Consider the following 17,988-nt stretch of genomic DNA (forward strand, 5'->3'; position numbering starts at 1 on the left):
TAATATTCTTCTTTCGGTAAAAAAATCCCGCTGATCGCTACTTACGGATTTATTCGGTAGTCTCGTTTTGGCAACGCAGCACTTCGCGTCGAATCGCAGATGTAAAGTAGTCTGCTTTGGTTAATGTCGTCGTTCTAGTGTCTCCAATAAACTAGACTAAAGTTCATCTCACCAGCAAGTGCTTCCTGAAACTGTTTCACTTGACCCAAAAGGTTTTATTGAGCGTTACTCAAATTTTCAAATTAATTAAAACATTATGAGTAATGTAAGAATCAGCGAGCGGCAACATTTTTTAAATTTCTGGTCTCACGAGGCACAAAGAGTTGCAATGTGTTAACGTCGTTTTTAAAAAGAAATTATGCCAAATTATGCCATATAGAAATTTTATTGTACTATGATAATGAACTCTCTAAGATCAAATGCGTAATTGAAATATTTAATTTTCAGAATTAGAGCTTCACCTCCACTATGGAATCCCTTTCTCCCACAGAACGGGATATAGGGAATGGATCAAATCCTGCTGAAAAAAGTAATCATTCTCTTCAGCAGCAGAATCCTCTAGCAGAACATTCCTCTCAGAGACAATCAGGAGATGGTTCAGAAAGCAACAGTTTGGTTACAGATTCCTTGTCTACCTTATCCATCAGTGCTGAACCTTTTAAAAGCACTTCATTTGATCAATCAGCAGCCACTCAACTCTCTGTATTTGCGAAAGAATTTGTTCCAAAAACATTTCCAACAACATCTTACACAGAGAGCTATCAAACATATGTGGTATGTAAAATTGTGGTCTCATAATTTTTTAAATGTTGGTAAAACAACCTGTTTGCTCTACAGGATACAGAATATCATGAACAGACTACAGAGTTAGCTCCTGCAGATTCTGAAAGAAGTGATCCATTATTAGATTATGCTTTCCAAGTGTTGTATGAAATAACATATAGGTGAGCACAATTAATCGTCACCCGTTAAGGCAATACATACAAACAAAAATAATTTAAATTTTTTATGAATATATATATAGTCCTGGTCACTTCACACATTTGTGTGATCAACTCATCTCTAACCTGAACAGTTGGCCAGCTTTGGATGAAAGTATGCTGCAGATATTAGTGGATGAAATCGTCGCTCTAGTAACTATTTTCTTTCTTATCATTATTTAAAATTATTAATCTGGTAATTTACGTTTAAAGGCTATTCGTGAACCTAATTTCCGGTATAACGGCGCAAGGCTTTGTAATTCAATTACTCGAGGACTACGAATTTCCGGTCCTACTTCTCCCGATTTTCGATCTACTCTTTTTAACAGGTGGTGATAAAATATTCAATGCTGAATTGAGATATGCATGAACCATATCTTTCAAAATTCTCATCTCAGATGTCGAATAATCCATGATGATCGAAAAAACCTGATGCAAAGCGATGCAGAGTATTTGAGGGGATTTGCTTTATTTATGAGCGAACTCTTTGTGCACATGAATCAGAAAGATGCGTCCAGCAGATTCCGCGTTTTAGGAAGAGCCGTTCGGGAGCTATTGCTGACTCTTCTAGAACATCCAACTCCTGGTAACGTCAAATGCGTCTGTCAAATTCTGAAGGTACTACAGTCGTTTAATAGAATCGGTTTGAAATGAAATTTGGTAAAATTTTTGCTTTAGTTATCGGGCTCTTACCTTGAAGACGATGATCGTGAGGCTAATAAAGGAAAAACCACCGAAATGGACCAACTGATGGCGAAGATTGAAACAGTCGGTCGCACAGTTGAAATGCAAATGCATATGAAAGGTTACATTTTTTACATAACTTTCAATTAATTAAAATTAATTATTTTTTTTTTTGTGTGTTAGATCTTCTTCTGAACATGATTGAGTTGAGAGGCAGTGACTGGGGTCGGGCACCGAGCTCCCCAGTGACTCGTGAAAGTCACACTGCAAGTAGTCAGCTCCCCAACCATCAAATGGGTGTGTATTATGGCCCTGACGGTCAAGCTCTAACTGCTGAGGAAACTGAGTTTCTTGACCAAGGAATCAATCGCCATGATGAGGATGAAGAATACGAGTATATGCGTTTTCAAAATGACGATTTTACATCTTATGACCTAATATTATTTCTTATCTAGGTATGCGTATGAAGAAGATACTGGAATGGATGATGAGATGGCTGAGGCATTTGAAAAATTTCTCATGATGCAAGACGCTTTGAAATAAAATTCAGTATATCGATCATGTTTTAAGGACCATTTCGAATGTGTAATTATTATGTTGCTGTCACTTTTGCTGATACATCAAAGTAGGGAGAAATAATAAAGTTGATACCCCTCCCCAAACTATGTTTTAGCCTGGATTTTATTGTTTGTAAAAGCTAGATAGATTATAGAGCATTACCACAATTTTCAAAGTGACAAACAAAAGGACAAGCATGTTATTTCATAACCAACAGATCAACCAAGGTCATTTTTAATCATCTTTCTTGTCAGACCCACCTTCTCCTTCTAAGACGGCCAATTTCTTTACAAGTTTACTGTGCTCTTCGGCGAGACGGTCGTATTCCCGAGCAACACCTTCGCTTTGTGATTTAAAGGCTTCAAGGTCTTTCACGGCTTGAGACCTCTCTGAAAAAGAAAAATCTTTATAAGAACGTCCATGATTTATCCCTACATTACAGACTCTTACCTTTCTTGGCATCAGCCAATTCTTTCTCCAAAAGGGAAATCTTTTCTTCAGCTTCTTTAACGTTTTCATCACTAGCGGATTTGTCTTTCTGGGACATTAACTCTTCCGCAGCCTTCGAAGCTGAAGTGGCCTGGCGCATAGCGGCCTCACTGGTTGCTGCCAAAGTTGCTTGAGCCGCAAGCAGTGTCATCAGACGACGAATAACGCTAGAAAATGTACGGAGTTAGTTGGGAACAGTAAATGGTCATTCAAATGATCAATACTTACAAAATCAAAAACAGAGAGAATCCAGTAATGTAAAAATTCCTTTGGGCTCTAAAGAGCACCATAGAATTTCGAAGTTCTTGCTCTAAATGTTGGTGTTGTTGTTCCTTTGCTTTTCCATCGTGAGTAACATCATACTTCCTCATCTCCCGAATAGCATCTAGGAATTACATGTGATTTAGCATTGCCATGGAAGTATGTCATATTATTTCGTCATAACATATCAGGCTGAGAAATTATGTGTTCTATATTACCGAATAAGCAGAGGACCAGGAATGCAAGGATGACATAGAAGTATATGTGAACTTGCTGACCTAGACCTCTGAGGAAACTTGACTTGAAAAGTTTGTTCCATCTTGGGGAGGAAAAAGAGAAAAAAAACTGATGTAAATGTTGAAATGGGTACACAATGATATTTTATTTACCTCTGAGCAGAGATGAATGGCAGAAGGAGTAGGAAAACAACAGCTATCTCAATGTAGAGAAAAGTTGCAATTAAACCCCACTGAAAACTCATTGTGGACTATTTATATCCTGAAACAGTTTTCAGAATAGTTTCACGTTATCCCATGTACACGAACACGGTAGGTATTACACAAATCAATAATTCCCAAAATAAACTTACGGCTTGTGTAGACAATTTCAGCAAAAATGTAGTTTCGTCAACGTTCGAAATAGCAAGTCATTCGTTTATGTCTCGTCGGATACTGCTGCAAGAATGCTAGTACAAGATTTGATTTCTTTTCCTGTTAAACAAAATTTCAGTGCAGGCTCGTGCAGACTACCTTCGCATGTGTTCGTCTGGTGTAAACTGAGAGAAAATCTTTTGATACCAACTTATCTTTACAAATTACAGTAGCTAGAGGCTAGGAGACATAGGTAATAAAGGCGGGGTTTGCTATGACGATGTCAGCGCCACCACATTACGGCGAGTCTTCTTATTGGCGATGACGTGTACCAAACAAAAATTGGCTGGGCTCCAAATTCAACTCTTTCTTACGTCTTTCTTCTATAAGATTTCGTGTTAAAGAACAAGTATTGCACTTTTTTTTAGAGTGTCGACGTGTCGTCGACCTTTTTATCTGATGAAACATGTCTCCTACACATCGCAGTGGTAAAGCTGTGACTAATAATAAAATAAAAAGAAACTTTTGGTCTCGTGTCCGCTTTCTAATTTTCTTATTGGTGCTACGGTTTCATTGCCGTATCATAACCTTACATTCGCAATAATATTTCATAGCAATAATTTCACGAGTTTCAATATAATACAGGAGATTTAAAGTGAATTGTGATCAAAGTTGTGAAATTACTATAATCATTCGACTTTGCAATAGGCTTTAGAAGATATTCGTAACATATGTTGGAACGTGACTTTGCTGCAGCCAATTCAAATCGTGCAGGGTTGAGCCATTTTTATTCACCAATTGAGTTATTGCGAGCGGCACGAAACGATGTAATCTGTCCTATAAATGGTATTAGGCTACTGTTTGCGGACGATGAAGGCCAATATGTTGACATTGATAATAATACAACCCCTCTCTCCCTGCATGTTTACTACGGACAAGCGTAACGCGCGAGTACTTTCAATTGAATTTCCTCACGACGCATTCTCTCGTGCGCATTCAGGGATTTTGCGACGTCGACTGAGTACCTACACCACTCCTTTAAAAATCCTAGGCTCTTTGCCGTGCGATCGAAGTCGTTTGGAAACATTCGATCAGCGGGCACCTACAGCTATCGTCGCCTATGGACTCAGTAGCGGATCGTGCTTCGTATTTGTTAGATGCTGTTATTAGTGGACATTATCGCCAAGTTAAATTCTATTTAGATGCTGGTTATGATCAAGATTACGTCGACATCCATCGTGAGGGTAAAGAAAAATGCTTTAAATTTAATACTGAACACTTTACCGCTATTTTACGACTGTTAACGAATAGTAAAGCAAAACTTTTATTTTACTGCATGGAACTATAGGAAGTACTCCTCTAATCCTGGCGGTTACACAGGTGAAGGACGACGAATCAATAAGAAACCGCTTAATTGTACTTTTACTACAAGCCGGAGCAGATCCAAACATTGGTGATCGGTACGGTATGACACCGCTAATGCACTCTATACTACGTCGACAAAAGAGCACTGTTCGCATTTTGCTGGAATCGGTAGAGATTCATATCGTTTCAAGTTCAGCTTAACAAATTACTGTTTAGTTTTATCACAGAAACGTTTGGATCATGGTATGGAAGACTTTGATGGAAACAGTGCACTCATGGTGAAACTTACATAAATTGATACTTTACATTTAAGCACGTTAACATTATTTTAAAATTTACAATAACATTCTATTATTAGCACGCCGCATCGCTTGGTTTAACCGATATAGTGACGATTATTCTTGAGCGGCTAAGTGCTGTGCATCGAATGATCTACCTCGGTTAGAAAAAATGCTCTCTTTGACTTTTCTTCCACTAATCGATGATTCTTGTTTAGGTCAGAAGAATCGAAAAGGTCTTACAGCTGGAAATTTGGCAGAAGGATTCGAAAAAAAGGAACTAGCTGATTTGTTGAGTTGGAAGAGCACATATTTTTTGCCGGACAACTTCGAAGGATTTGCTGATCCAAGACAACTCGAACAGGGGAAAAAATCTTCCACGTCTTGTCGTGAAACGCGCCACAAACCTATAGCTGGTATTCAAAGTCGGTCGTTTACTCCAGAAATTCAGAGGCGACATTGGCGGAAAAACGACAGCAACTGTACAGATCAAAACGATGTACAGTAAATCGTATAATTCGATTTGCGCAGGAAGAACCAATTGCCTCGTGATAACTCTCCAGCCGATTGTGCAACACAACGCCATTCGTCGAAAAAAATTTCTGTTAGCACTTTAATTAAACACAAAAAAAAACTTAAAGATCTGCGTTTGTGTCAGTTATTTTTATCAGATTTGGCAATAATTTGCTGCATTAAGAAAAAAATGTAACTTATAAACCTAAAGGAATATGAAGAAGTGACTATGAGTACTTAACTGTGACTTCAAGTTCAGCAATTAGATTTTATTACTGAAATTTCAATCATGTGTATTAATACTAGATTGATAATTAACTTCAAAATTTTAGAAACGTTAAAGGATAAACAAAACCAATGTTTGCAGTTGTAATAACGCAACTCGACGTTTTCAGTCTTTCTACAAATCTTAATTCTAAAAATTCGATTGTTGAAGGGTTGAAATCAACATTATCCTGCGCATAAGCGAATTACGGAAACATTTGTTGAGTTAAACAAACATCCAAATGATTATTAAGTGCATCATTGGACTGAAATGCAAAGTTACATTTCGGACACTCATAACTTGTCACGACAACGTCGTCTTCTGAAGGACGGGTCGACACTGAAACAAAAGAATTTTCTACAGCACCTTCAAGTTGTCGTTTTAATAGACGAATTTCCTGTTCCATGGCATCTTTGTCTCCAGCTAAACTTTGACGCGCCTCACGTTCAGCTTCGAAATCAGTGCGAAAAAGTTCCATCTGCCATTAAACCTTTAACTTAGAATTCCCTTATACTTTCAAAATAAAATAAGATGGATGTTCAAACCTGGGCTTTCAGGATGGGCATTGTTTCCAGACACTTTTCCAAACGAGCTATTTCGGATTGCAGTTCTGTGATGTCTACCTGTTTGCTAAGCACCATTTCCTCGGCTACAGCCAACCGAGTGTTGGCAGAAATTACTTTTTCTTCCAGTTCAGTGTAATTATGTCTTAACTGCAGGTTTGTTTTAGTCAGTTCCTCAACACTAGGATCTAGCACAGCTTGACTTTGTTGACCCCACTTTTTAGATAATTCTTGGAATTCAACCATAAGTTGATCCAACTGAGCTGTTGTTTGATTTAACAAAATTCTGAAATGTAGAGTACATTTAGTGAATTTCAAGTAATCGAAAAATGGTTAAACAAGACCAATTTACTGTTTGTTCTTGTTGCTTTCCATTTCGTTGGCTAACTGCTCCCGTAGGAAATCTGCTTCTCGTTGTACTTGGCAAAGGGATGTATCTGCAATTCCTTCACCATTTTCGCGCTGGTGAAAAAGAGAATCATAGCTTGGTAATTCATCACCATGCCGATTATCTTTCAATGTAAGATCGTCTGGTGGCGAAGAAGCAACAAGAACATAACTATCGAGGGATTCAAATCCCTCCTACAAATACGTAGAAGGGCAAGATGGTAAGTAAGAATGAATCACCAAAATATTTCAGATTTAGTTAACAACACTTTCATTAAATAAACATAAATTTTTTTTATTGTAGAATAAAAATCTAAAAATAATAACTCACCTGAGTTGCCTGAATCTGGTTTGATCTTGCAATCTCAGAAATATTTGAACTGGAATGAGCATTTGCCCTTTCCAAATCAATTTTTTCTTTCAATGCAGCATTTTCCTCTTTCAACTGCATAGATGAAACATTTTTTTATATAGAGGATTTGTCGATTTGATAAAACCAAAACTAAAATTCTAAACTACTTGATTAAAATTACTTTGGTTATAATTTCCTTAGCTCTTTCAACTTTGTTTTGATAAACACTTTGAACTCTTATAACTTCCTCCTGCCATTCCACCAACGTTGAAGAAAGTTGTCTCATATAGGTGTTATTCTGCTGTAATGTATCTGGGAAGTTAAAAGTGGAATTATGAAATGTAACAAAAATTTTAAACGGAAGAAATAATAAGAACACATACTTCGTAAACCAGTATTTTCAGTAATAAGCTGTTGTATCTTTTCTTCTATCTCTTCAACACTTAGAAGGGTATTACTTTCTAAACTTTTACTTTGTGAAGCATACATGCTTTGAGAAGTCATTTTCGTCTCTAATTTTCAAACGTTTGTTCTTATCACTATCCAGAATTCGTTATCTTAAATGTACGATTCGTACTTCGAACATAATACGAATTGACGCAGTACTGGCAGTACTACCACATACGGTGTGTACTTCATGCTATAGCAGACGAACACGAGCCGCAATGTAAAAAATAACATTCGAAAACACCATCTAGTGTGTAAAATTGCGTTCAATCTTTCAAACTCGAACGAAACATTTATTTTCGTGTTTACCCTTATCCAGAAACAATTTTTCTTATTTTTTTCTTATTTTCACTTAATACAGTGTCTTACTACCCTCTATAGTGCAGTGCGAAATCAAGTATTCAAATTTACTGAGCTTCGTAAAAGGGCAACACTGCTTATTAGTTTTTGCACGGAAGTTCGTCTGCCAGCTGTATTGCCAACTTCAACAACGATACACATAAACTTGTATTTAAGAACTATGAACTATACGTTAATTGAAAGAAAAAAAAATGGTAAAGACTAAGTTTTTCATTCCCCTTGAAGAATTTGGGAAACGATTTCAATGACACGGGGATGAGAAAATGCTCTGATAACATCTAGGGCATCAACTTCGGCATGGTCTTCGTCGAATCGAGCTTTTTTCACTTCAGGATCTAACCTCGGCAACTGACTACACGCTACAGGAAGAATCCACGGATCGCTCAAGAGCGGTAATTCACTGATGTCTTCAGGTGTATGTTTTCGGTTAGCTGCCGATGTGGCTTTTAAAGTATAGCCTACCAAGTTTTGGATTTCATCCAAGTCTGCATCTGCCATGTCTTCCTATATATTTCAATCAAAATATTTTAGTAAAAAAGAAGCGAGCAATAAAAAAATAAATATAAATACTTCGTTCGGATTGAGTAGTTCGTAAAGTACGTCTGTTGGAAGATTACGGCTGGTGTGCGCAACAATAAACTTTACCAACGATTCTTGCAATCGCGCCTTATGATCTTCATTGGCAAGTTCAATCCAGGTATTGATACTCACTGACAACTCTTCATTGCGTACATGATGCCACCAGTGCCTTGGAACAAAGAGGACGTCTCCCGGAACCAATTCCACCACATGAGGGTGAGTTCCTTCGATATCTGGAACAGCCTCAGCCCATTTTTCGAAGTTGATTCTACTATAAACACTTGATTCTTCATAAGGTATGCGGGTTGGCTGCAGAAAACATGTATCTTCCGGAGGGTAAAGGATCCAGCGCTTTCGTCCAGCGAGTTGAGCCACAAGATTAAAACCGTAAGTATCATAATGGCAAGGAGTGTGAGCCCCCGCTGTACCCAACCAGAAAGTTGAGTCGGTTCCGTTTCTTTCTGGATAACCAAATGCCTTCCAATCTATCATCTGCAACACTTCCAGATCAAAAATATCCTTCATATATTTGTAACCATAGTAGAGAAAACGTTTGCTCGTTTCCAAGCCACTTAATTCGACATTGTTTCCACCACCACAATTTTCAGACCATTTGATTAACTCATCATAGGTGCACTTTATATTGTCAGACTGTCTTTCCCATTGAGGTTTATCACTTTTCGAGTCCCTTTTCCCCACTCGGCACTCCAATAATTTATCACTGAACAAATTGTTCCAATCACTCATGGAAAACTTGAGCATTGGCCACGTATCGATCAATCCGCGAAAGACTATAGGCTTTTGAAAGTGGCTGATTAACCGCCGAACTTCCGATGGCTCCGGGAAATTTGACGCCATCTAGCAGTAATTCTGTGAAAGTAAAAAAGAAAACAATGTAACGTCATACAAGATACACGCAATATTCAATTTCACAAGACGAATGGTTGCAATGCGCCAGTAACACTACACGTGTATCAAAACGAACTACTTAATTCTCTGCCACACCCGGTGAGAATTTAAGCTATGGAGTCGCATTCCAAATTAAACCTTGCCATTCCATTTTATGTACCTAACTTGATTGGTAAATCTAGCTTTTCAAATTAAAATATTTTACATAAACTCATCGATTCACTATGCAGGTTATGTAAGACTGATACTAATCATCACAGGTCACCTATTCAAAGATGAATCTCCATTCACAGCTGTACTATTTTATGCAATTTTTGCTACACTTGATGGGATTGATGGGTGGGTAGCAAGAAAACTGAATCAGTGTTCTTCATTTGGTGCTTGGGTAAGCAGAACTCTCAAGTATTACACTGAAGTGCATCAATAATTAACTTAAAATTGAATTTTCCTATTCAGCTAGATGTAATTATTGATAACATTGGAAGAACTCTGATTTGGTCAAATTTTAAGGTAAATACATAAATCATTTAAGACATTAACTACTTGAGGTCTTAACTATTTGTCACATATTTTTCAGTGGGGAGTAGTTGTATCTAATCTAGAATGGGTAACTTATGTTTGCAACCATTGTCATGGAGCTGGATGGAGAGAACAGCTATGGAAAGATTCTTTTGCAAATGCTCCAAGCTATGTCAAAAGAGTTATGGCTGAAGGTTCTAAAGCTTATTTTATAAATAGAAAACTAATAAGTCACTTGATACATTTTCTCCCAATGAATAGGTTTCAAAACTCCTTATGGGATTCTTGCCATTGGGGGACTACATGTACTACCAATTTGGATGTTTGGCTGGCAGCACAATGTTTTTGAAACACATTTCTCATTTCTTCCTACATGGATTATTCTATCAGGTATTTCATATTTATGGAGAAAAATGGCAAATATTTTAAACATTCTGTTTTGTATGGATCCTAATAAGGTTTCATCATTTTACTATCTGGGAGGATTCTATGTGCCATGGTGGAGCTATGGTGTGTCAAAGTCCACATACAATGCCTTTTAATGGATGAAAAACAGAACAATTCAAAGAATTCAAACTAAATTAGGGTTACCTATACAACAACTACTAGTCATAATCAATCTTACTATTAGCAATTCAAATAATTCTACACACAAACAAAATTTATTGGAACAAAAATGTGCTTACATTATGTTGTAAGTTTACTGGGTCTGATTGTAGTTGAAGTTCTTTTCCTACAAAACAAATGATGAGTTAAAATAAATAGTTTTCAGTTAATAATCACTGATCATTAAAACCTGTCGTAGCCTGAAAAGTTGATCCAAAGCATGAGGCAAGAATGGACGTACAGTATTAATTTCCATCAAGGTAAGATGGTCTACTTTGGCTAGTGAGCCACCAATTTTCAGAAATGCATCAACAGAAGACCTCAATTTAGCAATTCTCATGTCCCAAATATCCTAAGCAATATGATTAATAGGCATGTGGAATTCACTGTAGGATATTTTGAAAAATACCTTGACCAAGATACGGATCTCATCTGTATTGGGAATGTCGTGAGGAGCAGCTCCCAGAATAAGCTGAGTGGTTACCATGTAATGTTGATCTGGCATAGGAGTGAATGTTTTAGATTGCCCCTCATCCTCCTTGATTTTTGTCAATGTCTCAACTGTCATCCATTCAGGTGCGGTTAATCGACATTTCTGACGTTGTTTCAAGTTAATGGCCATCCACAATGGAACTTGAACAGGAATTCCTGGCCTGAATGGTCCTACTTCTCCACAGATCAAGTAGAGGCGATCGTGACTAAAGTTGGGCGTGATTTGAATAGACTGATTCTCGGCCAAAAATTCTACTTCAGCCGGATTCATAATCCGTTAGTTGTTTTGTCACTTTCTCACACACAAGAAAAATTTTGGGTATTAACGAATAGGCGTTATTCCGAATAACTGAATAGCTGAATAGAAATTACAATCAACAACATGCAGTTTTCGATCCCATTATTCGTTTAGCCGGGAAACTCTGTGAGCGTTGCCATATTTTACTATTTATTTCGCGCAAATATCGTTAAATTCGTAAATTACTTGTAAAGATGTTTTAGAACAAGCTTTACACTGTTCATTTATATTTTTAATTGTGATTTTAATAATAAACCATGATTCTGATATTAATTTAAGATAAAACTGTAGATTCTTCCTTTCTGTTTAGATCCATGTAATGAAAAGGTGTTGGAGCATCAGCGTAAACTCTGAATGTATTTCTTAACAAAGCAGACGGGGCAGAAAAATTGGAATGACGATATTGGCAATTAACCTTCATGAGAATCAAAAAGAATTGACATTTTTATAGTAGTTAATGATTTTCCAGCACTATTTTTAAAGTTCCCAAACCAAGCTAAAGATAGTATCCCCTAGAGTGATGTGATGTGTGTGATGCAGCATCAAGAAAAAAAGAAAGATTAAATCACAGTTGATGGTAGTTTACGTTTACAACGGCGACTGACGTAGTAAAACGAACGGCAGTATTAGACCAACAGCTCCAATGCAGTAGCATGGCCCGGCTCCGAACACAAAAAAAACTATAAAAAATGTTATGATTTCACTATGTTGCTTGCAATTATGCGAAAAAAATTTTTATTTTTTATTTACCAAATGAAGACAGTAAAGGGCCGAAGGCACGAGCGAGCGCTCCCAATGATCTAAGGGTACCAATAACTGCTCCCTTCTGATCGGCTCGTCCATAGGCAGCGGTCATTGCAGTTAGACAAGGAATTACGATGGCTGATCCTAATAAATTCGAAAACATTTCCATGTGCTCAAAGAGATACGCAATGAGAATGAAATAAAAAATTTACTTACCCAAAGAGTACAAGGCAAGTCCAAAATACAAAGCTGTTGCACTATTGGAAAGACCTACTACTACAAAGCTAGGGATGATAACTCCAAGTCCCTATTTTAATAGAGTCGCACATTAATACTTAATAGTGATTACTAATTATTGTCTAAACTTACAATTAACGCGAGCATTTTTTCTTTGCCGGGCTTGACTCGTCGGACTAAACCGCCTTGAAAAAAGGCCATCAACAAGCCAATAAAGAGTAACATTTTGCCTTGTTGAGCAGCGTTATAGTTGAATCGCAAATGAGTCAAAAATGTTAACGTATACTCGAGTCCAGAGAAAAGAAACAAAAACAAAAAGTAGACTCTTCCAAGTACTTTCAATTTCTCGAGATCTAAAAAACGGTGGTTTATGTCAAATTAAATTGCGAGTTCAATGAAATTTGTTCCAAGAATTTAGGTAAGTCAGGTGCAACGGATAGTGACAAAAATACCCTTTTTAGAGATGCCATCGGCTAACTGAAATTTGAAAAGAGACACAGGATTGACGAGATTCCATGTTTGAGATAATTGAAGTGATTTAGCCCTTTTTTCCTGTAAAAAATAATACAAGGTAAAATAAACATAACTCAAAGATATTCATAACCACAGTTTACCTTAGGTAATGATTCTTTAAAGAATACTGATAAAAATCCGAAATTGATTACGGTTAAAGTTAACGAAAACATCGCTGGCCAAAACCACCAATTCCCTTCATTGCTATCGATACCCCATGCTGAAAACGCTGCACCGGTGACAGGTCCTATTATGAAACCTATGGCAAACGCAACACCAACTAACGCCTGTATGGCATAGGGAAAAACATCAAACAAATACCATCAGATGAAATTACTTTTTAGCAGGATGAAGTGTTACCATGGCTTTTGCTCTTGTTGCACTGTCAGTGATATCTGCCATTACAGCAGTTGCTAAGCTTACATTGGCTTTGCTTATCCCACCTACAGCTCTAGCTAATACAAAGAGTATGAAGTTGTCAGACACAACCCACAGAGCATAGGAGGCAGCAATTCCAACCTGACAACAAAGTGAAATTTTAAGATAAAAACACAAAGGAAAAATTTGTCATAAATGAAGTACCATGCTAACAAGCAATGCAGGTTTTCTACCATAACAATCAGACAGACATCCAGCCAATGGAGAGGCCAAAAATTGCAAAAAAGAAAACAAAGAACCTAGGACACCTATGTACATAATACAGAAACATTTAAAGAGGTATGTTGTGGTAAAGTGTTAGGTATGCATAGAAGCAGTTGGGTTAGAATTAGCAAGTTACAAATAAAAAGGCAGCAAACCTCCAGTCATCACGGAGTTGAATTTTTCAGGAATGTTTAGTGTCTCTTGTAAAGTTTTCACTGTGCTTTCAAGAAAACTAATAGAAGCACCACCTGTAAGGCTATAATGGTCTAGCAGTTTTGGCATGAGTGGCAATATGATGGTGAAACCAATAAGATCAATGACAAGTGATGTGAACATCACCCATGCTGCAGGATTAAGTCGAGATTTCACGGTGTCTTTTTTTGTGGTCTATAAAACACGAGATTAATTACTGAGCGCATTAGAAAGAAACCAAACAAAATTACCATTTTCACAATGTGTTAAAGTGTGTAGATTCAACAATTAGGTATTATTTCATGCACAGCATAAAATGTTATTCCAGGATACGTGGAAACGTCCGGCCGCCTTGTGCTCCTTCCTAAAACTTTAAAAAAACTTTAAACAGAACGAGCTCATGATAACCTAACGGTGATAAGCAAGTTTTTAGAGATAATTTTTGACACCACCGGGTAGCACAAACACGATTTTTTGTTTCAGCGCTATGTTTACGTGGAAGCCAACGCTGCCAAGCCAATTCACGCACAACAATAACAATTGCCTCTGGAAATTAATACGCATTTATTCAATGCTAATTGCTGATTGTAATTGAATGAGAAATGTTTTCAAAATAAATATTCATGGTGGATTTTATTATTTATTTATTCACTTCTTTTTACTTTTTCAAATCGTCAGAATTTTTTCTCTGACCTAGACATGTTTGACCGAATCCAAAAAGTTATAATATTATATTATAAGTACAAATATTTACTGTTTTTTTTAACCTTTTTTGGTTTATGGTTTTAATCTGTAGTTGATTTACATATAAAGGTTCATAATTTCACCAAAGCAATTTAATCATCGTCAGATGGCATTTGGAGCATTTCACGAAAAATAAGTAGCAGACGGAAATCGTTCAACGGATGAACGGAATATTGGAGTTAGTCTTGTTTTCCTCTCTTGAAGTCTTGAACTCATCGACCTTGTAAATTGGCCGTTCTCGTTTGTGCCGTTGTTACTATGATTTCCAAACGTTTAGTGTATTGAAATATTCGTTCCTTAAAAAAAAAAGAATCTCATTTTCAGCAAAATAAGTTTAAGTGGCAAAAACTGGCAATCCCTTTTTTAAAACCGGAAAAACCCAAAGTGACTTACTGTGTGTGAAACAGGTATGTTATTCTGTCAATTTTTCTGCTACGTGTCTTCAGTAATCCTGATAATTACTCAAATACTTCGCTCATCGTAGCTTATCTTGAGGCTAGATATGTTGTTTTTTTTTGCCATTTTATTTGCCACCTAATATGAAATGTATATTATATTTATTCTTTTATATGTGTTATGATGTTTGGTTGTGTGTGGCTTATTTCCATTATGTTTGTTTCCATGTTTTCATGCTATTGGTATGTACATCAACATATTAACAGAATTGATTTTTGCAGTTTTTAGAAGATGGAAAATGAAATAACACTATCCTCACTTCAGTGTGTTTAGTACACAGTAATCACTGAGTTTTCTTAAGCTGTCGAAACAATTAAAATGGCATTTTGGAAGCGCTTAGGTAATCTTCTTCATAGTTTCTTTATAATTCAAACCTGTTTCAAAGTTATGTTAATCATCCAGGGAAAAGATCCAGTGTCCCATCTAACAATACCAGGGGAATTTCGAACAAAAACTACTTGCCTCAAAATAACAATGATTCAGCATCATCTTCAATGTCATTGTCTACCAGTGGAGACCTTGGAGAAAGCTTGTATAATAATCTTCAACGGTTCCCAAGCGAAGAAGGTGTGGTCAACGTCAATAATACGTCTAAAGTTCCAGACAAATTCAGCGGTGATTTTGGAGACTTGGGAGATTTGAATCTTCCCGAAACCATTCGTTCTTGGTCGCGAAGGTCTCGCCTCTCAAAAAATCTACAAGAAGTCTTGATGGATCTAACAGCACTATCTTACTTCCAACAGTATCTCGAGAGCAAACAAGTTAGCAGTTACTTAATGCTGTTAAACGATTTAAAAAATTACCATTTATTGGCGACGTCCTTATCCACAAGCGGTTGCGCATCTAATAGCAACGCCAACAGTCCTATCGTAAATGGGGACGGCTTACTTGCAAAATGGAGCCCTTCAAAAAATAACGATACTAAAGTGCTTCGACTGCTGAATTCAACTTCTAGTAGTTCAGGCTTTAGTGACGACACCAGTCTTGACTCCCCTGGCCATTCTGTGTCCACGGGCTCCACCCGTTCAACAAAGCCTTTAGAAACAGACACGATGGCTCACAGTCTGCTCAGTGAAAGACGTAGAATCATCCAAAAATATTTCGAATCTGATTCAAGTGACTACCTTCCTACCGTTTCGTGTTTTCTACGAGATGTCGATCCTTGCTCTTTGGAAATAACAGAGCTTGATGCCGATGTCTTTCAAGACGTCCAAATCGGAGTTTGCAATTTGCTTGAGAATGATTACTTTATAGAGTTTCTTCATTCGGAATTTTATTATCGCTATCAGCTAGAAATAATCACTGGCGGGAAACTGTCGATCACAGATATAATTTATAATGATGCTTGTCTATTTTACTTTATGGAGGTAAAATTAATTTTTATTGCTTTGTTGCTTATTTATATAAATAATGAGAAAAATCATTTTTACAGTATATGGACCAAGAAGGCAAGCGCCACTGGCTAGAATTTTTGTTAGCGGCAGATAATTATCGATCTCAGTGGAACTCACCCAATGCTTCATCGGATGCCTTGATTATATACAACAAGTAAAAATTCAAATTATGCAGTAGACTTCCTGATCTAATTTTTCTTTTCATGCAGGTATTTTTCCCTACAAGCCACACAGCCGTTGGGGCTATTAGATGCAATACGATCCAATATAGAAGAAAATATATGTATGACCAAAAATGGTCCTGGTCCAGATTGCTTTGAAAACGCACTTCACGTGTTGTTATCAACAATGGAGAAGGTATAAAAAAAATGAGTTGAACTCTTACGCATCGCTTGATGTTTTTGTTTTCTTTTTGTATGTAGAAATATCTTCAACCATTTATGTCTTCCCCTGTCTTTTGTCAATATCTAAATGACATTGTAAGTGCCCTAAAAAACACCTCCAATCTTTTATCGCGGTGCAAACGTTCAGGTTGGTTGGAATAAAAAATCCCTCTATATTTCCTCTAATTTATTTTTATGTGTACATAGGTTCTACAAGTACGATCAACAGTGAAGTAAGTGGAATAAGTTGTAGTACAACCTCAGCAACTGTCTCAAGCTACCTAGCAGCGGGAGGTTCTTCTGCTTCGGCTATCGGAGTTATTTCGTCTACCGTTGTGAATAATGCGGAAAATTCAATGATACGTTTGGGAAACAGTATTAGTAACGAAAGCCTAATGATTGATATTCGGCAACTAAATGACCCCGACGCGCTGTGGCAGAGAAAGAAAATAACGTAAATCAATTCCACATTAAAGTTATTATTATTATTCATATTTAATCGTGGTACAGGCTTAGCCTTGGACGTCTTACGCCATTCGGAAGATTCTACAGCGAAATAGAGTTTCCTGTTGAAAAGAAAACCGGTACGCTCATCATATTTATATTTACTAGAATTTACAGTGGTATTCACAATTTTCTAAATTTTTGTTATAGAGTCCAAAATAACTAAAGCTGTAAGAAAATTTGTTTTTGTGGAAGAGGATCAGGTATTTAATATGAGTAAAATTACTTTGAAAATTTGACATAAAATTTTAAATTTTGGTTTGAAATATTAGGAAAAAGAAGACATGGCCTGGCAAATGGCCGAAATTATTATTAAAGATGTGTTAGCAATAACTTCAGGGAAAAGACCGCCTCAAGCGCTTTAGTGTCCCTCCACATTGTCCTTGCTGTCTATTCTACATAAACAAATGAAAAAAAAAAAAAAACAATATTGACAAAACGAATTGGGGACAAACCCACTTAACCGCATTATATTCCAAATCTCCAATATGTTATACGCCTGACTTCTGAATTCGTTACTTACATGACGTTTGCTGTAATTATGTATGTTAACTATATCTATCCATATCGGTCGTGGTTTCATGCGACTAGTCTTTCATACTTGTTAAATGAGAAAGCAGGAGAAAGTGCTGCCGTTTGAAAAAGGTATAAAAAAATAAAATAAATTTAAACATCTGGCAATGT

General features: G+C 36.8%; 8 protein-coding genes across 11 annotated transcripts; 4 read left to right on the forward strand and 4 right to left on the reverse strand.

The window, feature by feature from the left end:
- The first annotated feature begins 53 nt into the window (after positions 1-53).
- Positions 54-2,326, forward strand: LOC124195721 (polyadenylate-binding protein-interacting protein 1-like). The gene is made up of 9 exons (XM_046590271.1): positions 54-212; positions 448-774; positions 838-944; positions 1,025-1,133; positions 1,194-1,309; positions 1,379-1,598; positions 1,659-1,785; positions 1,848-2,058; positions 2,120-2,326. The coding sequence occupies exons 2-9, from the start codon at positions 469-471 to the stop codon at positions 2,205-2,207; spliced, it is 1,284 nt and encodes a 427-aa protein (XP_046446227.1). The 5' UTR covers positions 54-212; positions 448-468; the 3' UTR covers positions 2,208-2,326.
- Positions 2,228-3,833, reverse strand: LOC124195727 (B-cell receptor-associated protein 31-like). Its single transcript, XM_046590279.1, has 6 exons — positions 3,562-3,833; positions 3,362-3,470; positions 3,191-3,291; positions 2,940-3,096; positions 2,673-2,878; positions 2,228-2,611 (listed from the first exon to the last, which is right to left on the reverse strand). Exons 2-6 carry the CDS (start codon positions 3,451-3,453, stop codon positions 2,457-2,459), a joined length of 711 nt encoding a protein of 236 aa, XP_046446235.1. The 5' UTR covers positions 3,454-3,470; positions 3,562-3,833; the 3' UTR covers positions 2,228-2,456.
- Positions 3,834-4,002: 169 nt separating this feature from the next.
- LOC124195726 (ankyrin repeat domain-containing protein 34A-like) lies at positions 4,003-5,894 on the forward strand. The gene is made up of 5 exons (XM_046590278.1): positions 4,003-4,806; positions 4,911-5,095; positions 5,155-5,205; positions 5,286-5,367; positions 5,424-5,894. The coding sequence occupies exons 1-5, from the start codon at positions 4,683-4,685 to the stop codon at positions 5,711-5,713; spliced, it is 732 nt and encodes a 243-aa protein (XP_046446234.1). The 5' UTR covers positions 4,003-4,682; the 3' UTR covers positions 5,714-5,894.
- Positions 5,895-5,994: 100 nt separating this feature from the next.
- On the reverse strand, positions 5,995-7,937 carry LOC124195722 (NF-kappa-B essential modulator-like). 2 transcript variants are annotated; one of them, XM_046590272.1, is made up of 6 exons: positions 7,669-7,937; positions 7,467-7,597; positions 7,265-7,378; positions 6,899-7,128; positions 6,529-6,832; positions 5,995-6,461 (listed from the first exon to the last, which is right to left on the reverse strand). In XM_046590272.1, the coding sequence occupies exons 1-6, from the start codon at positions 7,787-7,789 to the stop codon at positions 6,189-6,191; spliced, it is 1,173 nt and encodes a 390-aa protein (XP_046446228.1). In that variant the 5' UTR covers positions 7,790-7,937; the 3' UTR covers positions 5,995-6,188. The 2 variants fall into 2 exon arrangements, with proteins under 2 accessions (XP_046446228.1, XP_046446229.1); XM_046590273.1 differs by having other exon boundaries at positions 6,899-7,008; positions 7,669-7,931.
- A 253-nt stretch (positions 7,938-8,190) lies between these two features.
- Positions 8,191-11,608, reverse strand: LOC124195723 (DNA replication complex GINS protein PSF2-like). 3 transcript variants are annotated; one of them, XM_046590274.1, is made up of 4 exons: positions 10,896-10,988; positions 10,786-10,832; positions 8,663-9,541; positions 8,191-8,596 (listed from the first exon to the last, which is right to left on the reverse strand). In XM_046590274.1, exons 3-4 carry the CDS (start codon positions 9,527-9,529, stop codon positions 8,303-8,305), a joined length of 1,161 nt encoding a protein of 386 aa, XP_046446230.1. In that variant the 5' UTR covers positions 9,530-9,541; positions 10,786-10,832; positions 10,896-10,988; the 3' UTR covers positions 8,191-8,302. The 3 variants fall into 3 exon arrangements, with proteins under 3 accessions (XP_046446230.1, XP_046446232.1, XP_046446231.1); XM_046590276.1 differs by lacking the exon at positions 8,191-8,596 and adding an exon at positions 11,115-11,608 and having other exon boundaries at positions 9,404-9,541; positions 10,896-11,057; XM_046590275.1 differs by lacking the exons at positions 8,191-8,596; positions 8,663-9,541 and adding an exon at positions 11,115-11,608 and having other exon boundaries at positions 10,746-10,832; positions 10,896-11,057.
- On the forward strand, positions 9,537-10,875 carry LOC124195730. Its single transcript, XM_046590287.1, has 6 exons — positions 9,537-9,752; positions 9,811-9,965; positions 10,037-10,090; positions 10,158-10,293; positions 10,361-10,489; positions 10,558-10,875. Exons 1-6 carry the CDS (start codon positions 9,695-9,697, stop codon positions 10,677-10,679), a joined length of 654 nt encoding a protein of 217 aa, XP_046446243.1. The 5' UTR covers positions 9,537-9,694; the 3' UTR covers positions 10,680-10,875.
- Positions 11,609-11,833: 225 nt separating the features above from the next.
- On the reverse strand, positions 11,834-14,317 carry LOC124195720 (major facilitator superfamily domain-containing protein 10-like). The gene is made up of 10 exons (XM_046590270.1): positions 14,075-14,317; positions 13,787-14,018; positions 13,572-13,675; positions 13,350-13,508; positions 13,091-13,276; positions 12,929-13,028; positions 12,609-12,829; positions 12,456-12,546; positions 12,246-12,383; positions 11,834-12,175 (listed from the first exon to the last, which is right to left on the reverse strand). The coding sequence occupies exons 1-10, from the start codon at positions 14,075-14,077 to the stop codon at positions 12,084-12,086; spliced, it is 1,326 nt and encodes a 441-aa protein (XP_046446226.1). The 5' UTR covers positions 14,078-14,317; the 3' UTR covers positions 11,834-12,083.
- A 389-nt stretch (positions 14,318-14,706) lies between these two features.
- Positions 14,707-17,979, forward strand: LOC124195716 (A-kinase anchor protein 10, mitochondrial-like). The gene is made up of 10 exons (XM_046590264.1): positions 14,707-14,974; positions 15,245-15,363; positions 15,426-16,390; positions 16,456-16,571; positions 16,627-16,774; positions 16,840-16,948; positions 17,008-17,254; positions 17,311-17,384; positions 17,455-17,507; positions 17,577-17,979. Exons 2-10 carry the CDS (start codon positions 15,342-15,344, stop codon positions 17,667-17,669), a joined length of 1,827 nt encoding a protein of 608 aa, XP_046446220.1. The 5' UTR covers positions 14,707-14,974; positions 15,245-15,341; the 3' UTR covers positions 17,670-17,979.
- Positions 17,980-17,988: the final 9 nt, after the last annotated feature.

The sequence above is a fragment of the Daphnia pulex genome, chromosome 6, assembly GCF_021134715.1.
Source record: "Daphnia pulex isolate KAP4 chromosome 6, ASM2113471v1".
Lineage (NCBI taxonomy): Eukaryota > Metazoa > Arthropoda > Branchiopoda > Diplostraca > Daphniidae > Daphnia > Daphnia pulex.

Coding starts and splice junctions, on each gene's coding strand:
- LOC124195721 (XM_046590271.1), top strand. CDS start 469: ATGGAATCCCTTTCTCCCACAGAACGGGATATAGGGAATGGATCAAAT. Junction 1,134..1,193: donor TGGATGAAATCGTCGCTCTA/GTAACTATTTTC, acceptor TTACGTTTAAAG/GCTATTCGTGAACCTAATTT. Junction 1,599..1,658: donor GCGTCTGTCAAATTCTGAAG/GTACTACAGTCG, acceptor TTTTTGCTTTAG/TTATCGGGCTCTTACCTTGA.
- LOC124195727 (XM_046590279.1), bottom strand. CDS start 3,453: ATGAGTTTTCAGTGGGGTTTAATTGCAACTTTTCTCTACATTGAGATA. Junction 2,879..2,939: donor TTCTCTCTGTTTTTGATTTT/GTAAGTATTGAT, acceptor TACATTTTCTAG/CGTTATTCGTCGTCTGATGA. Junction 2,612..2,672: donor ATTGGCTGATGCCAAGAAAG/GTAAGAGTCTGT, acceptor TTTCTTTTTCAG/AGAGGTCTCAAGCCGTGAAA.
- LOC124195726 (XM_046590278.1), top strand. CDS start 4,683: ATGGACTCAGTAGCGGATCGTGCTTCGTATTTGTTAGATGCTGTTATT. Junction 4,807..4,910: donor CGTCGACATCCATCGTGAGG/GTAAAGAAAAAT, acceptor ATGGAACTATAG/GAAGTACTCCTCTAATCCTG. Junction 5,206..5,285: donor ATGGAAACAGTGCACTCATG/GTGAAACTTACA, acceptor TTCTATTATTAG/CACGCCGCATCGCTTGGTTT.
- LOC124195722 (XM_046590272.1), bottom strand. CDS start 7,789: ATGACTTCTCAAAGCATGTATGCTTCACAAAGTAAAAGTTTAGAAAGT. Junction 7,129..7,264: donor ACCAGATTCAGGCAACTCAG/GTGAGTTATTAT, acceptor ACGTATTTGTAG/GAGGGATTTGAATCCCTCGA. Junction 6,833..6,898: donor GAAAGCAACAAGAACAAACA/GTAAATTGGTCT, acceptor TCTACATTTCAG/AATTTTGTTAAATCAAACAA.
- LOC124195723 (XM_046590274.1), bottom strand. CDS start 9,529: ATGGCGTCAAATTTCCCGGAGCCATCGGAAGTTCGGCGGTTAATCAGC. Junction 8,597..8,662: donor AACTACTCAATCCGAACGAA/GTATTTATATTT, acceptor TGAAATATATAG/GAAGACATGGCAGATGCAGA.
- LOC124195730 (XM_046590287.1), top strand. CDS start 9,695: ATGGAGTCGCATTCCAAATTAAACCTTGCCATTCCATTTTATGTACCT. Junction 10,294..10,360: donor CAAAAGAGTTATGGCTGAAG/GTTCTAAAGCTT, acceptor CCCAATGAATAG/GTTTCAAAACTCCTTATGGG. Junction 10,490..10,557: donor TACATGGATTATTCTATCAG/GTATTTCATATT, acceptor GATCCTAATAAG/GTTTCATCATTTTACTATCT.
- LOC124195720 (XM_046590270.1), bottom strand. Junction 13,509..13,571: donor CTGCATTGCTTGTTAGCATG/GTACTTCATTTA, acceptor CTTTGTTGTCAG/GTTGGAATTGCTGCCTCCTA. Junction 12,547..12,608: donor AAAAAATGCTCGCGTTAATT/GTAAGTTTAGAC, acceptor CTATTAAAATAG/GGACTTGGAGTTATCATCCC.
- LOC124195716 (XM_046590264.1), top strand. CDS start 15,342: ATGGCATTTTGGAAGCGCTTAG. Junction 15,364..15,425: donor GGCATTTTGGAAGCGCTTAG/GTAATCTTCTTC, acceptor TTAATCATCCAG/GGAAAAGATCCAGTGTCCCA. Junction 16,775..16,839: donor TGTTATCAACAATGGAGAAG/GTATAAAAAAAA, acceptor TTTTGTATGTAG/AAATATCTTCAACCATTTAT.